This window comes from Camellia sinensis, chromosome 2 (assembly GCF_055761805.1).
Source record: "Camellia sinensis isolate YWXY chromosome 2, ASM5576180v1, whole genome shotgun sequence".
NCBI lineage: Eukaryota > Viridiplantae > Streptophyta > Magnoliopsida > Ericales > Theaceae > Camellia > Camellia sinensis.
Genome location: NC_138962.1, coordinates 133326297 through 133344618, shown reverse-complemented (window position 1 = coordinate 133344618; position 18322 = coordinate 133326297). Strand labels below are relative to the sequence as shown.

General features: G+C 35.3%; 2 protein-coding genes across 2 annotated transcripts; both read left to right on the top strand.

The window, feature by feature from the left end:
* Positions 1-4861: 4861 nt before the first annotated feature.
* LOC114292404 (dirigent protein 22) lies at positions 4862-6011 on the top strand. Its single transcript, XM_028236358.2, has one exon. The coding sequence runs from the start codon at positions 5020-5022 to the stop codon at positions 5620-5622; it is 603 nt and encodes a 200-aa protein (XP_028092159.2). The 5' UTR covers positions 4862-5019; the 3' UTR covers positions 5623-6011.
* Positions 6012-8816: 2805 nt separating this feature from the next.
* Positions 8817-13230, top strand: LOC114292409 (uncharacterized; the record flags this gene model as incomplete). Its single annotated transcript, XM_082915622.1, has 3 exons — positions 8817-9294; positions 9463-9606; positions 12858-13230. Coding segments are annotated over 2 exons (504 nt in total), but the record flags the coding sequence as incomplete, so codon positions are not given.
* Positions 13231-18322: the final 5092 nt, after the last annotated feature.

Genomic DNA, 18322 nt, shown 5'->3' with positions numbered 1-18322 from the left:
AGGCTCTCAGCTGAGACTCCGTAACCTCAGAACGAGCACAACATGTGCCATCACCGAGTGCTCAATCGATGACGTCTGAGTCTTAAGGTCGGTCAAAAATGAGGTGTCTGTAGAAGTGAAACGAATTATTTATCGAATGTGTTTGTGTGAAAAGTTATGTAGGTTGTGTGCCGGTGGAGACGTCGCAAGACCAAATGCATTGCGAGTAATAGTATTGTAAAGACGTGTTCTTAATTAATTAATTGATCCAGGTACAACGAATTATTCTGATATTACATTTTGATAGCAATAAATGAGTTTTATGAACGTTATATTACATATACAATATGGACGTTTATGCTGTGATGTGTTTAGGCCTGAGGCCGTTGTGATATATGTAGGCCCAAGGCCGTTATGTTATATATTGGGCCTAAGGCTGTTCCGTAATATGTTGGGCTCGAGGCCATTATGTAAATGTGACTATGGATAATGTTATGAAAGATGAAATTCTGGAAAAGTATTGCATTCACATAATATGCTTTCTTTTAATTCAAGATTATTCATTTGATCCTCTTTACTTTACTATTATTTATTGAGCGTCACTCACCCCCTATGTTGTGTGTGTGTGTAGGTGATCACCATGGAGGCCAACCTTAGAGTCAGCCTCAGGAAATTGCTTTTGAGGACCTATCATGTCAAAACTCTAAGATGGAGCTGTTGTCTTTTGACTTTATGTCTATGTTAAGACTTTTATCCGGTGTTGTCATGTTAGTTTTGTGGATGTGTAACTTAATGTCTTGACTCTTATGTGTATAAGTATTTTATCTTGACCACTTAAGCACCGCTCAATGGACGTTATTTCTTATATTTGCTTCCTCTTAGGGCTCCATTATTAAAAATATTTGTTTTTTGTATGAGACCGTAGATAATCGTGTGATTATTGGCCGATTGTGAACCAAACTTTTAAGGACAAATTTGGGTCATGACAGAAGTCGAACAACAATGATCACAACTAGAGTCGATCATAGTTGATCGAAGAGGAAGGACGCACACTCAACCATTGCCACTCTCCGTACCAAGTTCGACATAGTCACATAGAGGACGTGCCATGTCCTTTGTCCCCCCCTACCACCCGAACTTCCTATCAAGACAAAATGGACATGACCACGCAAATGTAGTACTATTGTGCATGCCCCAAAAGAGGTATGCCACGTGGAGATTCGTAAGAGAAGTAAGGCACATCATGAAAGCACGTTCTCCTTTCATAGTTTAGCATGTGCATATAAACAAAAATATACACTCCAGGTATCTTATTTCATTATCATCTCTTGTATTTCTCTACTAGAGTACTATCTTTCATAAAACTAATTTGATGAAAGACACCCACCATTGAATTCTTAAGGGCTTGTATGCATGACAAACACAGCAAGACCCGAAATCTGATCAATGATCCCAACCTAGTCATATGTCATGACTCGAACCCGCTCCTATGGATTAAGGTCATAACCGGCCAGTAATCAAAAGATTACCTACAACCTTAAACATATTTTAAACACGTTTCAATATAAATAAGGGGCCAAAGCAGAAACCGACTTAAAAATTTTGTCTAATGAGCTGTGCTTATATGGCATAGCAAAATTATTCCAAAAGCATTTCATAATAACTCACACATATAGGCAGAATTAACATCTTGTACATCCAGGAACTTCAAACAAGTAGTCAGCCAAACAAAAGTTTATGTACATAGGTGATCCAACATATTCACCAAGGTAGCAAAAAGAGTAAATAAAAGAACAAGAACAAAGTCTCGTGCGTGAGACGTTCGGGCTGACTCCAAAAACTTGACTTCCTCTCACATTCTTCACTGAGGCTGGGTTTGGACATCTCTTTGCTCACCTACATACATTTAAATGAGAGTGAGCGAAAAGCCTAGTGAATAATATCAAAAAAAAGAGTTACATGAATGAAATTCGTAACAGACATCAAACGACCTTCGGCTCATTCATATTTCTATCTAATACATCAAACGGCCTCAGGCCCAAACACATCAAACGGCCTTTGGCCTATCATTTCAAATGGCCTCAGGCCCAATTCATTCATGTTAGATGGCCTTGGGCCCAATCATTCATGTCAAACAGCCTTTGGCCCAATCATTCATGTCAAACGACCTCGGACCTAATTCATTTATGTCAAATAGCCTTTGGCCCAATTATTCATGTCAAACGGCCTTGGGCCCAATTCATTTATGACAAACGGCCTTTGGCCCAATCATTTATGTCAAACGGCCTCGAGCTCAATTTATTTATGTCCATGCGCATTTCATCCTTGAGATCATAATCATATCATACTCATAATTGTATTCCAACGGCTTTATTCAATCATTGGCATAACAAAGATTCGTTCACAATTCAAGTTAGTAAAGCTGATGAAACTTATACAGAAGTAAGCATTTGGAATACGACCCCAATTCCATTTCAAATGGTACAAATGATACTTATAATCATGAAGCTCATCAAAATTATGCATGCATGTAAACTATGGTGCACAATTCTTCATGTTTAACATGCCTTATGCTAGATCATGGAATTTCATGAAAATTCATGGCAATTCTATATATGCATGAACATAAAGACCTCAAATTCTTCATATTGTCCTTGAATTCACTCAACTATAGATTTACACTCATGGTTTTGAGTTCAATTACTCACCTAGAAGCTCCAATCTTCTAACTTCCAGTTAGTTCTTGAGTGAATGTTCTCAATCTCCAAGCCTCCTACTCAATTCTCATACTTTGCCTTTACTCTTTCTCTAGAACCATCCCTCTCTCTCTCTCTTTAGAGTGTATTTCAGATTTTGAGCTCAAAATGGTGAGCTTAAGTGTAAATAGGTCCATATATCTATGCTTGCCTAATCAACATTGATTAAGGCTAATTAATTGTGTCTGTTTCAATCAATTAAATCTAATTAATTTGGTCCGAATTAATTTTTAATTATACACCATAGGCTCTAAAAATCACACTAATCACATTGGTGCAGACAATTTCAGTTTCTGTAACCTTTACGGTCTTCAATTTTCAAATTATAGCAGTAAGTTGAACAGATTTTCCTTCAGTGGATAGGTAGGAATTCAAAAACACATATAGAGGGTGTTTGGGAAGATGGGTTTGAGGCTAAAATAACCTCAAACTAAAAAAAAAAAAAACCAAAAAGCCCCTAAACCAACCCTTTTTATTAATAAAAAAATAAAATAAATAAATAAATAGCTGCAGCCGTGGGACAGTGTAGGTTGTGCCTACACTGTCACATTGACAAGTTGTTCCATCACTTGGTAAATTACGATTTTGCCCCTTTACATTAATTTTGAAAAAATGTGATTTTAGGGACAAATTTGTCATTTTAACTTCAGACATCATTGTAACACATTTTTCAATACAACTCAAATAAAAATCCATCCCATCTTCCCAAATACAAAAACTAAAATAGCAAAAAAGCCAAAAAACCTCTAAAATAGCCACTTCTCAAATACCCACATAATCATATAAATGACACTCAAAATCATATCAGGCACATAATCACAATCATAATCAAGATTAATTAACACTACACAGAGCAGGGTTATCACATCATGGATCTAGTTGCCGCCATAGACCTACTGTACACTGATTGTCATCAAACTCAAACCATACAAACAAAAAATGTCACTAAAAACTAGCCAAGAAAAAGAAAAAAAAATTAGTTGCATATATTTTAGCATTAAAAATAGTTACAAGAAATTAGCAAAGGAGAAATTCACCATGTTTGGTTGAATTTTCAAATTTTGTCTTCTATTTAAAAAAAAAAAGAAAAAAGAACTAAAGACTATTTCTTTAAAAAATATATAAAAATACTTATTGCTTTTCATATGATTTTATTTTTTTTGGGGACTAAATTAGCCGAAACCAAACAGTGCCCAAATAGTCATCTTGCCTGCCTTTTCTTAGGGTCGGCCTAATGACCATAATTAGTGATGTAATCGGTTTAGTATAGTTGGTATTTAGATAACAAATTTTACTGAATCAATAATATCGATTTTATTATTTTGAGTACCGATACAGATCCCTTCTCTTATCAAATCACATCAATTGAAACGGTTCAGTTCGGTGCAATTTAATCGGTGTAGGGCCTTTCAAATTTGAGCTACTAATTAGCATATATAAAAACAATAAATTAGTCAATTTGTCCACTAATTCAAATATATCCGATCCATCCATTTAATTAAAACTTTTCAATTCCTAGATTAATAAAAATACGCACAAAAATAAATAAATAAATAAATAAATATTAAGATTTTAGGAATAATGAGTTAGAGTTAAAATTGTATATAATAAGGGTTTACTAACTTAGGTTATAAGGATCTTAAGATTAATCAATTGAGGTTAATAATTTTTTATACTTATCAATATCATATAAATACAATACATATTGAAGAAGTCAGCTTCTGTTTAATTAAGTGCATGAGGTGCTTGAATCAGTATTAAACCGAGAACCGGAAAAAAAAATCAAATTAAAAATTACACAGATTAATTCTTATTAAAAAACAGACCAAACATGACCGATTCAATCCAATTCAATAGATTTGGTCGAAATAACAAATGGATCACAAAAGTTCAAATTAAATGAACAATTTAACATAATAATATATGAAACTCTTTAAAATGATTCCAATATGTTTGTCACCTATCATGAGTAAAACGCTAGTTGACAATAGTGCTTTACATATACGAAAGGATAGGAGTGAAGAAAACATCAGTCTTTCTTTGCTTAACTTCACCTCAACTTGAAAAGGAAGCAAAGCAAGCTAAAGCTATAGAAATTGTGTCATGAAATTTATAAAAAGCAATGATTTCCTCAACAAGGCCAACTTTATAATAAGCAGTTCATCATGCCAAGAAAGGGCAAAAAAGCTCATAAATTCTAGTCCTTTAACCAAAACAACACACCATATAGCTACAGACTTCAATTACATTTGCAAACGAAGAAGCTAAGCTTGACAAAACCCAAATGGCTTCTTCTTCTTCTTCTCTGATTAGTTACACTTTCACTCTCTTCTTCAACTTAGCTCTATTCCTGCTCCTCCTCCTCTCAACCTTAACCAAGACCAGTACCCAAGGAAGTTTCTCTGAGGAGGTCTCGGAAGCCATAGCTTTGAAGCGCATGGAGAAGACAACCCACCTCCATTTCTACTTCCACGACATCGTTAGTGGGAAGAACCCAACAGCAGTGAAAATTGCAGGAGCGGAAGATGGATCGGTGGTGGGATTTGGGACAACTTTCATGATGAATGATCCGCTGACGGAAGGGCCAGAGAGCAACTCAAAGCTAGTGGGAAGAGCTCGAGGGATGTACGCATTGGCGTCAGAGAAGAACATACCAGAATTGCTGATGGTGGTGTATTATGAATTCGAACAAGGGATTTACAATGGGAGTAGCATAAGCATACTTGGGAGGAACCCAGTGTACAATGATGTGAGGGAGATGCCGATTGTTGGAGGGAGTGGGGTTTTCAGGTTTGCTCGTGGTTACGCATTGGCACACACCATTTGGCTCGATGCAAAGACTGGAGATGCCACTGTTGAATACAATGTTTATGTTATTCACTCTTAGATGATACTATTAGACTTTAAGGGATTTGGAAAGGAAATTGGAAACGAAAAAGGTATGTGAAATATAAATAAAATATATTTATATTTTATCTAGTTTCACACTTTTTCTCTTTTTATTTCTAAATCCCTCTCCAAATCACCCAATCAAACACAACATTAGACAATTAACTAACTACTCCTATATGCAAATATGCCCGTGCTTGTGCCTGTGTGACTATGTCTATGTCTTGTCTCTTGGTTTTCATGTAAGTGAATAGGATATTATAGATATCTCACTTTGATGGCATCAGGTTGCCTTTTGCTTTGTTGTGTCATTTTCATTTTCTTAGGATGAATAGTAACTCTATCACCCCAAATTTGAATGCATCTCTTCTTGCTTTGCCATTTCAATCAATCATCTATAATTATTATGTTATTTTTAATTTTTAATTTTATTCAATAACATTTAAAAAAAAAAAATTTAAAATAGAGAAATGTTTAACGTGATTCTTTTACAACCAATTGATAATGCAAAATGAAATTGCATCCATTACAATCATATAATGGAGTGAATCTCAATCCCACAAAAAAGTTACTTCAATTTTACTTATAAAAATAATGTATAATCTAAATCTAACTCTGGTATGATGACATCCACACTTATAATAGTTCTATGGTCCACAAAATTTAGTTAGGGAATTTTGTGAAAACTCCTTTATAATAAAATTTAAATTCATTAAAGATGGGTATAAAAAGTTTATTTTGAAAAATTCAACAAATATCACTATTATCAAAATATTAAACTTTAAAATAATATAACTTTTGATATAGATGTCGAATTTTAATAAAATTAATGTTTTTAGAATTCTCTTATCAAAATCTATCAAATAAGATTTATGTTGACTATGAAATTCTCAAAAATAAAAGTAAAAATAAATATTGCCATTGAAATTGATGTAAACAGTAACAGTAACATAATTATTCTATTTGATAGTAACATGCTACTCTGTTTTACAATAATATGTTATTTTGTTTGACAATTACTCTATTTGATAGTAACATATTACTCTGTTTGACAATAACATGTTACTTTGACAATATTGTCCAAGAAAGAAAAAAAAAATTATTTTGTCCTTACTCAATTATGTATTTTCTCCTTAGAGGGTTTATGAAGAAAAATAAATTGGACTGTCATTTTCACCAAACAATGGTCCAATGGAAGGGTTTTGACTAAATTTCTCAATTCAATTTGACTGAATTATCTATTTGGGTATTTAAATTTACGGTTCAATTGCTATATCCACTACAAGTATCTGCACTTTTAACAACCACTTTCCGCGACCAATATAAAAGTTGGTAACTAAAAGTTACCTTTTGGCGATCAAATATTAATTAGTCGCGAATGATCATTATTTTTGGCGACCAAATATGAGTTGGTCGCAGAATGTCATACTTTGGCGACCAAAAAATGAGTTGGTTGTAGAAAGTGGTATGCTTTTGGCGACCAACTACAAATTTGGTCCCGGAAGGTCACATTTTGGCGACCAAAAAATAAGTTGGTCGCGGAAGATCAAAAATAAGTTGGTTGTGGAATTGGCGACCAAAATTTTAGTCGCCAAAAACTTATTTTCCTCGACCAAAAATATTTTAGTTGTCGTATATTGAGTTTTGGCTACAAAAACAATTTAGTCGCTAAATGGAAAATAAAAAATTATTATTTTTCTTTGGCGACCAAAAATTTAGTCGTCAAAAACTTATTTTCAGCAATCAAAAAAAATTTAGTCGCCAAATTAGTACTTTTAGCGACTAATATTTTAGTTGTCGTTGATTGAGATTTGGAGACTAAAAAAGTTTGTCGGTGAAGGTACCTTTTCTGCGACTAATCTGGTCTTTTGGTTGCTAAAAGTTTGCGAGGGAAATTTGAAATGTGGGGGCAGGAATTGAAATTTTTTTGCGACAAAAAAAATTTGGTCGTCGATTGTTAAACGACGTCACTCGCTTTTTTTTTTTTGTCTTTTATGAGTTTTAAATTTTTTTTTATAAAAAGAATTAAATATTTATATTATACCCAACTAAACGAAAATTTAAAATTTAAAAATATATATATAATTCAATCCACCATTAAAAAAATAAAAATCACTTGAGATTATTGTTTGAAAAAAATAATTACTTAAAAATTATTTTTTTTGGGATCATCAGACCACTTGGTCTCTCTCTCTCTCTCTCTCTCTCTCCATTCTTTTCATTCTCTCATCTCTCCTTCATTTGTGCTCTCCCGATCCAGAAGCTTCTCATCACCGACCCCCTCACTCTCTCTCATCAACGATGGTGAGAGTCTCTTTCTCTCTCCATTATTCTCTTCGGTGAAAAAGGGACTATCAGCAGGGGTCTCTTCTCATCACCGATCCCCTTCACTTTCTCTCTTCTCATTGTCGATCGGTCTCGCATAGTCGACATCCTACCCCCCTCTTTCTCTCCATCTCTTTCATCTCTCTCCAGTGAATATCAGTTGACGAGGATCTAACATCTAACATCATATCAGTTGTCGATCAGGAATTGAAATTTTTAATATTTAGAGTCTTTTTGGTGAGAAATTATTTGGTCACTAATTTTGGAGAGAGAATTTTGACATAATGGGCAGTAATGAAAAAAAATAGACTACTAATTTTTCCCCCTTTTTTGTTTTTATCAGTTTTCCTCTTATCTCTCTCTCTCTCTCTCTCTCTCTCTCTCTCTCTCTCAAAACAAAACACAAGTTAGCTCTCTTTGTTTAGCACCCCTTGTCCTCCTAATTTTTGTCACTAAATAAGATTAATTTGTGACAAATTATAAATTTTGTCACATATAATAAAAAAAAAGAAAAGTAAAAGGTGAGGAAATTTATTTTCGTCAATAAATACTTCTTTTTAGGTGAGAAAAAAATTAAGTTTCATCATAAAAAAAATTTCGTCTAAAGTTGTTCGGATGGTGCTAAAATTTTGAGACTTTTGGAGAGGAAATTTTTTTTCACAAATTATAAAATTATTAGTGAGGAATATATTTTCATCACCAATGAGTCTAAATATTTTGATATCATTTGGTGAGAAGTATGTTTTCATGGCTTATAATTTTTAATATTTTGAGATCTTTTGGTGGAAAAATTATTTTGTCACAAATTTTAGAGGGAGAATTTTGAAATATTGAGCAGGTAATGAAAAAAAAATTGGTTACTAATTTTCCCCCCTTTTTTGTGTTTTTACTAGTTTTCCTCCCATTTCTCTCTCTAAAAACACACTCCCTCTTCAGCTCCTCCTCACTATCCACTGTGCAGACCACTCCGTCAAGCCCTTCGACGAGTGGCAACTCAAGCGCTCCCTCACCGTTCCCGAAGACGACATCGTCGTTCACAGATTCAAGGACCTCAAGAAGCGCAAACGCAATGATCCTGTCGCTCACGGCGCTCTCTTCATCCGCGACCTAGGGTTTCTATCCAAGTTTTCCAGATCGGAAATTCTTCATGGTATAGATAGAGAAGACGATGTTAAGGAACTCGAGAAGAAGTTTCTGGACTGGAGAAGATCGGTTGTTGGTAAGACTGACGGGATTGAGTTGAATCTTGAAGGTGTTAAGTTTAGATTGACTGCTTTAGTTCCGGAATCGGATGATTTTGGAATGAGGAAAGAGTGGGAAGAGCTTAATGCGTTTGGTAATCGAGGTTTGTTCTTGATTCTATCCATAGTTTTGAATTTTTTATGCTTACTGGTCTTGCTGTCTACAATAATGGATTCAGTAATCTAACTCAATATTTTTTCTTCTAAATGCTTAATAATTTTGCGAGAACTATTGGTAATAATGGATGTATGTATGTGTTGTTTGGTTGTAGGATATTCAAGAGGTGGGAGGCAGTAGCAGCCTGATAAATTGTGTTGAAAGGTGTTCCATCTCGCTGGTTTGCTGAGCCAAGAGTTTCGTCTAAGCCTTCAATGCTGGTCACTCACATGATTTTTTCTACATTTGGGAAGATAAGGTGTGTGTTAATGTCATGGTTTCTGCTATTTTTCTGTTTCACTGATGCATTGCAATTCCATAATATTGTTCTTTGTTGAATTTGTGGAGTGGTTGTTTTTTTTTGAGGCTTCTGACATTAAGTTCTGTTTTTATGCTCCAATGCACACATCATATTATCTTGAATATGGTTGTATTGAAATTTCTTAATTTACTTGTCATCTCATTAATTTGATGAAACCATTTCCTCTTGAAACTTCTCATGATTGAAGATTTTAGATAGCAGCAAATATTTGTGGTTATTTGATAAAGCTGAAAATTCTTGTGCCGGTTAGTCATATTGAAGACTTTAAGTTTGCTCAAATCATATTTGAGCACAATTTTATTGGATTCGATTTAGTTTAAAAACTACCAACTACTTGGCTTGTTCTGGTGCCTTTCAAAGAACATTGATGAAATAGTGGATAGTGGTTGGTTTGATGTTTTTAGTTTCCTTAGTGTTAGTAAATGGAAGTTACAATAGTGGGATTTCAGAATTTTTTAATTGTGGAAATTTTGGGCTTTAACAGGGGTATCATGCTCTTTTCCCACTTGCATGTGCCTAGATTTCGAATTTCCATAAGAATGTTGATTGTTAGAAAAGTTATCAAGATAATATGGGTTTTGGTGCTCAAGGATGAGCTTCAGAATCTATCATGGGTTAGGAATACAAGATGTCGGATTTGAAATCTTCAAATTGTGGAGAAAATGAGGAAGCTGGGGTTTTAGGATCGAACAAAGTACATATTATGAACTATCTAATATATGTGTGAATGGATACTAAGTTTGTTTGAGAGAATACTTTTTTGATCATTATGTGTGAAAATAATAAGATTAATGATGTTATATTAGTCGTTTGGGAACTTTAGAGGTGCCTGAGTGTAAACAGCACATTTCATAACTGAGCTTTATCTATGTCTTTTAAGATTTGGCACCCTTAATTCTAGGCATCATGGCTGTTATTTGGGTTTCAGATTTCTATTGTGAAAGGATAAAGCCCTAAATCTGGCATAAGTGGAGTTTGTAGTCTATATACTAAGAAAGAACAAATGAATTCATACTAAGAAAAAAATACCAACTACTTGGCTCCCCTGTTTTGGTGCCTTTCAAATTGAGGTATCTCTTGAGGTTTCAATCTTTACAGAGTTTTTCTTTTGCATCAAAACTTTCTTTCTCTTACTTCAATCATCTTTTTGACTTTGACTCTCACACTCTAGTCGTTGTTTTTCTTTCTCTTACCTCAAAAGTAGTTGCTTCAACTTTAGCCACATGAATTTTCAATATTCCTTTATATGTCTCATCAAAATAAAGATATTTTCTTTTGGAATCCGAGCTATTTTTAGCATGATATTGGGGAATCTCACCAAAGATGGCTTAGAACCAATAGTTCATTATCAACTGGATCTTTCCATTCTAATACTCTATCTAATATGTATCGGTATTTATCAAATCTCTTTCTATCTAACAAAAGTCTTTTGGATGAAAAGATAAAGACATTCTTCATAAAAAGTTGGCGTTTCCCAGATGAAATGGAAATTGGGTTAATGTAACAGGAGAAAGATCTCCTAGTCCTTGGCTTGAAAGATATGTAGCCATGAAAGAGGGATGAAGTGGAACAAAATTGACTGGGGGTGGTAGAGTCATGGAAACACTCTTGAATCGAGATCTTTTGGATCAACTTTATTCCAATTTTGATGAGGCATCAATCCCATTTACCTTTTTTTTTACAAATTTTTGGCATTGAAGAACCTTGCCACTGGTTTTCTTCAACAAGGTCCTGCCCATTATGATAGTGCTCTACGCTGCTATCTTCAAGCTGTGGAGATTGACACCAAGGATTCTGTTGTTTGGAACCAGCTATGAACATTATCATGCTCAATGGGCTTACTGAGTACCTCGCGATGGGCATTTGAACAGGGACTCTTTTGCAGCCCCAACAACTGTAAGCATTTTATTTATTTATTTTTGGATTTTGGTTTCTCATGAACAACCAACTTTATCCTATTAGAAGTTCTGGACATTATGCTCTTTTTTTCTAGACATGGGGAAGCTCTTGGAAGTATTGATTACTATTGGTGATGAGGTTGCGTTGCGTGTCTTTCTGTCAGTTAGTTAATTTGGAGGCATTGGCCATCACATTCTCAAGCTTTGCATGTCAAAAATACCATTGAAGAGTCGAACCAATCCCATTTTCTCCAAGAGGTATAGAAAAATTGAAACCAAAACATGTTCGTCTTAAGTTCTTGGACAAGAGAAAAAGAACAGATGATAATCTAGATGAGGATGTTGCACCTAAAAAGTTGAACCAGAATGTAGAATTGCAGCTTGCAAAAGCTTCCTGGACAGGCCTTGCTGATGCACTATTGGGAATCTTACATCCCTTGAGTGGATGCAGTTTTGAACAGGGGTTTGACAAACAGTTTAGGAATACGAATAAACACACTAAACATTAGCTCTGTTCTTTTTCAGATACTCTTTGGTTGACGTAGGGTCAACAATTGATATATGAATAAGTTTAGGAATACAAAAATCGATCACAAAATCGAACACAATATATGTGAATGGACAAGTTTTTTCACAAACCAACTTTTTCAATTCTTGTCTATTTATATGTATTATGTGTTTATTTTTGTCTGTAACACAGGACCAAGTCCAGAAACACAGAAACCGATCACAAAATTTTATATAAGATTTTTTAAAAATGGGCTCTCCCAACACTTAAAAATCTTATCCATATGTATTTTGTATTTGGTTTCTGTGTTGATAACAGAACTGAATAAAGAGAAAAAGATGAGAGAGAATTAGAATGAACTAAGACTTACCATAGTTTGTAGTTAGATGGTGTAGGGACCAAATGGTTGTGAAGTGGGTGATGCCTTTGTGCACATAAAAGAGACCTATTTATACATCTTTGTTATCGCACTAGTCTATTGACATTTTATTCCATAATTTATCTTTCTTTTTCTGTCTATGGACATTTTATTCTATAATTTATCTCTTTCTCTATAGAGATACAACTTTATCTATTTTTACCATATCCTTAATTTTGTGTTTTTTTGCCTCCCAATCCATTCTATAATTTATCTAGTTTTTAACTTGTAACTTCTGTCTAGATTATTTAGAGTGACGTGTGACAAGGCATTGTGGTTTCACTAATAGATAGCTTTTGTTGGAAAATTGAGTATCTTATCTTATCTGTTTCACTAATTGATTTGTGTGTCTTTCTCTTTACAGCTAGCAGAAGCACCAAAAGAACAATTTTCATGTGATTATAGTGATCACCTTGCTCTTGTCTGGGCTTATGAGGGCTGGAAAGAAGCTGAAAGAGACGTAGCTAGATATGAATACTGCTAGAAGAATTTTCTTTCTGCTTAACCAATGAAAGCTATTGATGCTATGGGAAAGGAGTTCTACTCTTCACTTAGGGAATATGTTTTAAATTTTAATGCTAGATGGATGTGAATTGGATGATTATATAGATTACAAGCGGATTTTTAATTGAAGAAATATGTAGTTTGGAATTACTTGTGGAAGAAAATTTGTAATAGTTGCTAACTTTAATTAAATAGGTTCAAAATTTAATGATTTATATATGTTGTTGAATGTTCATGATTCAGGTAAATTGTTGGTTTGATTGATTTTTGCAAATTATAGATTGTATTGAATGGATTGGATAGATTATTATGAATTACAGGTTTATTTTGTTGTATGTTGGCGCAAACATTCCTTTTGGTGACCAAACTTTTTGGTCGTGGAATGTGACAATTGGCGACCAAACTAAGACGTCGTAGAATGTCACAATTAGCAACCAAAATTTTTGGTCGTGGAATATCACAATTGGCGACCAAAATTTTTGGTCGTTGAATGTCACAATTGGCGACCAAATTTTTAGTCGTGGAATGTGACAATTGGCGACCAAAATTTTTGGTTGTGGAATGTGACAATAGGCGACTAATATGTTTGGTCGGGAATATGTTATTTTTTGCGACTAAAGTGTTTTAGCAACTAAATGGATTAGTCGCAATAATGATATATTTAGCGACCAAAAATTTAGTCGGCAAATCTAACTTTTTCTCAACTAACAAAAGTTTTGGTCGCTAATTACTTTTGCCGACCCTCAATTGGCGACCAAAGTGGCGACCAAAAAAGTTGGTCGCGAATAGCTTTTGCCGACTAAAAATGGACTTTTGCAGACCAAATTTTTAGTCGGCAAAAATGTAATTTCCTGTAGTGATCCCAAATGTTATAGTTTGACAATTCCAGCCCAATGGTACAAATGGTTTTTTAAGGAGAAATTACACGATAGTGATTTTTTGACAAAATATTTGTAGATTAATGAAAATTTTTATATATTTAATTATTAATATTTATAAACTTTACTTTGTCTTAATTATTCTAAAAGTTCAACTTGTTTTGTAAGCTAGGCCTTTGGTAGTCCGCAATTACTGGCCGGTCACCTAACTATCTTATTTGGGATGAATTGGAGTCGTGATAGGTAAGTCCAAACATGTGAATTCAGGTAGGGTCTACAACGACATTACATTTCGTGACTGTGACAATCCTGCCATGTATTATGTTTTTAATCCTTTAGTTTTAAATGTGCTTATGTGTTTAGTGTAAATTTGAATGCTAATTATGTGATTAATATGATTTTTGGATTCATATATGTTAGCCGTAGGAATATCTGTTGTGATTTCTATTGTAATATGAAATTGAAGGCCTTAATAGCGTCAGAAATCGAAATTGATTAGTCTATTGTGATTGGCATAATTTTTGGAGCCTAATGGGAAGTTAAAATTTGATTCATGTTAAATTAATTAGATTAAATCAATTAAGTTAAGTAATGCTTGGTTATGCCTTAAACTCAATTATCTAGCTTAATCCTTAATTAGTATATTAAGTTAATCCTATAAATAAAAGGAAATTGTGAAATTGTGAGGGAGAGCTAAAAAATTGGCTAAAGAAAGCTTGATTCAAGACCTTGGGTAAGCTTTTGAACCTTAATTCATGAGTTCAAGCCACCAATTATGTGAACTCAAGTAACTATGTGATTAAATGTGAAAATTGAGCTTAGAATGAAGGAATTGGTGTTAAATCATACATGCATGCATGATTTTGTTGAGTTTCATAAGTTTGAGCACGATTCATGTCATCTAAGCTTCAATTGAAGGTTATATCATCCATGCATCCATGATTCATAAGGTTTTGAAGTTGAATTCCACGTTTTGAGAGTTTTGGAAAAGAATTTGAAGTCAATTGGGTCATGTATGGTGAATTCATGAAGTTTTGAACACAGGGTTTGAAGTGGGCTTTGTGTTCATGTTTTTGAAGGTATTTATGTGTTTTAGAACATGTCATGCAAAGGTTTTTGGCATTGAACTTGTGTTTTAAAGCTCAAATTCAATTATGAAAAACCCATAATTCGACCGCATCGCTCGAGCAAAGAAGTTTTCGCTCGAACACATATCTCAGGTATCCAGTATTTTTTAACAGACATTTGCAGTTGGCTCGAGCAACAAAGTTACCACTTGAGCGACCACCTTTCATTTTTCACCTTGGCTCGAGTAAACATCGAGCCTAGTTTTGGACAATCTAATACTTTTGCAGACTATGTAGTCCGTTCGAGCAAAGTGCCCTATTTTAGCATATTTTGAAAAGCCATACTCTGATTACATTTCCGTTCTCATTCTTTTCTGAGCATTCTTAGGCATGAAGTGAGCATCCTAAATGAATTAATGGGCTAGAACGAAACTTTAGAGAATTAAATAAGTTAGAGAAGGATTCGAATGAATAATGCGATTCATTGTGTGCATGTTTATGAATTGTGTAGGATCATCTACAAGGATTTGTCAGCAACCGAATCATTATGAGTAATGTCTTAGTAAATATATTTTCTTATTTACTCTATTTTCTGAATGTCCTAATGTGGTAAGTTTTTTGAATCTATGATTTTGCAAGTGTGAATGAGATTCTATCTGTCTAATCAACATGATATTTGCAAATGTATTTAATGAAAGTTGAATGAATATGAAGTATTAGAGCTACTAGGTTTGAATACTTTGGGATCGTGGGATGTGGTTTTTACCACAATAGATTTATTTCGCTAGATGATATTAGAAGTAGACCTGGTATGCTATTTGATAATGTGTTTATGTGACTAGATTGGTATGAGATTTGGTTTCTAAGATATCGATTAGATCTACGAGTTTCTAGATGTCCTGTTAGAAGAACACTTGATCACTGCTATTTCTAACTGGAACTCTAGCAATGTCACGGGAGGGTCATTATCTAAAAAGGAAATTCGTTTGTGATTATATGATTTTGTGCTTATGTGGAGTGAATTAGCTTCGGCACATTTGTAAATGTGCTAATCTATCATGTTATTTTTATTAGGATGTTTGGGCATAGACGTGGTGCTGGTAGCCGTGGCAGGCCTAGGCGGCAAGAGGTACCAATCCCAGATGAAATTTTAGCACAGGAAGAAGGAGTTAGCCAGGCCAACGTGTCCGAGCTAGTAGGTCAGCAAGCCATGGGCGCCTTAGCCCGTGAAATGGCCGAAGCATTGCAGGAATCCATGGACATTCTCAAGGTTGAGAATCAAGTCCAGCCCTATGTTGCAGAAATAAGGCCATCTTTTTCTGTAGAGGGAGTTCTTCCGGTCGAATCCAGACAAATTTTTAGGGGATCTAAAAGAGCCATTAAAGGCTGACGAGTGGCTTGAATAGATGGTTAAGATGTTCAAGATGCTTGGCATCGAGGACGATGGGTTGAAAGTGACCTTGGCGTCTTTCCAGCTAAAAGTGATGGAAGTATGTGCAGAGGCATATTGAGGTGACTTGGGAGGCTATTGTCAACGCCTTCTAGGACAAGTTTTTGCCACCCATGGTTAGAGAGAAGTTGAGAGACCGGTTTCTGAACCTCAAGAAGAAAAACATGTCGGTAGCCGTGTTTGAGGCAGCTTTCACTAGTTTATCGAGGTTTGCACTGGAATTTGTGCCAATAGAAGAGCTTTGCCACATCGAGTTCGAGAAGAGGTTAAGGACCAAGCTCCTTTCAAGGTAGTAGGCTCAATGATTCGGGATTATGGCCGTCTTGCGGAGTTGGCGACCCACTTAGAGACCATAATCCAAGCAGAGGAGAAGTGAATAAAGGGCTCTAGACAGAGGTCCCAAGATGTTTAGAGGGATACTAGGGATAACAAACTACGAAAAGGTTCCACTCCATAGCAGTTCCAGGCTACCCAGTCAAGATCTACCTTTTTGGTAACAAGTTTGGGTTTGGGGAGAGGTAACTAGAAAGGGTTCACTTGCTTCAAATGTGGTTAGTGGGGCCCCAAATCTTCAGTTTGCCTGTAGAGAGAAGAAGGGCAACAGTCTACACCGTCTTCGGCTCACCCTCAGAGTTAGAGTCAAGGGAGACGTCAGCCGCCCATCTATTATCAATGTAGGCAGTCGGGGCACTTGAGGAGGTTTTGTCCTTAGTCTGGTGGCACATTTAGTGCATCTAGTTTGAGGTAAACACAAAGCCATCAGCCAGCACAGTTAGCACAGGCCTCAAGGGCTAATTAGGGAGCCACTTCTGCTCAATCCGTGTATCAAGCCTATGCTTTAAGGGGTGAGCTAGTAAAGTAGAGGCCTTCAAGGTGTGTGTATGTTGTTATCATGCCAGATCAGTTGCCATCACCTTCTGTAGTGAGAAGTAACCTTTTGTTGTTAAACTCTATTGCCAATGTGTTGATTGATACTGGTGTATCTCATTCATTCATACGTCTTATTTCGCATCCGCTTTGGGTTTGGAGTTTGAACTATTGGAGTCTCCTCTATTGACTGAGAAACCTATTGGAAGTAGAGTGGCATTTGGGTCGAGTATGCCGCTCCTGTGAGATTGAGGTTGCAGATCATCGAGTCTCTTCCGATTTTATTACTCTTAACATGCATGCTTTTGACATAATCCTAGGTATAGATTGGTTTACTCATTACTAGGCTTTGATAGATTACCATCGTAGGAGGGTATCGGTATGTATGCCATCGGGAGAATGCTTTTACTTCATGTGTGACTAGGGTGACAGTCTTACTCCTTTGTTGCATGACCTTAAGGGTCAACAAGAGTTGAGTTTTCTTTTTTCAATCACAGTAGTCGATGAGAGTAGTATGATTCGGGATGAATTGCCGAGAGTAGTTCGAGAATATCTAGATGTTTTTTTGAAGGATCTCACAGAGTTGCCACCACATAAAGAGATTGTGCTCTCAATTGACTTAGCGTTAGGCACGACTTCGATCGTCATGGCACTATATAGATTTGCACTCGCCGAGTTACACAAGTTGAAGATTCAACTCCAAGAACTGTTAGATAAGTGATTCATCCACCCTAGTACATCACCTTGGGGAGCACTGACTCTCTTTGGTAAGAAGAAAGATAACACATTGTGATTGTGCATTGATTACCGAAAGTTGAACCGAGTAATTGTTAAGAACAAGTACCCACTACGATGAATAAATGATCTATTTGACTAGTTGAAGGGGTCACGTTGTTTTTCTAAGATTGATTTGAGAACGGGTTATCACCAGTTGAGGTTGAAGGAGGAGGATATTCAGAAAATGGCTTTCTGTACATGGTATGGCCACTACGAGTTCTTGGTGATGCCTTTTGGATTGACTAATGCACTGGCTTCGTTTATAGACTTGATGAAATGAGTCTTT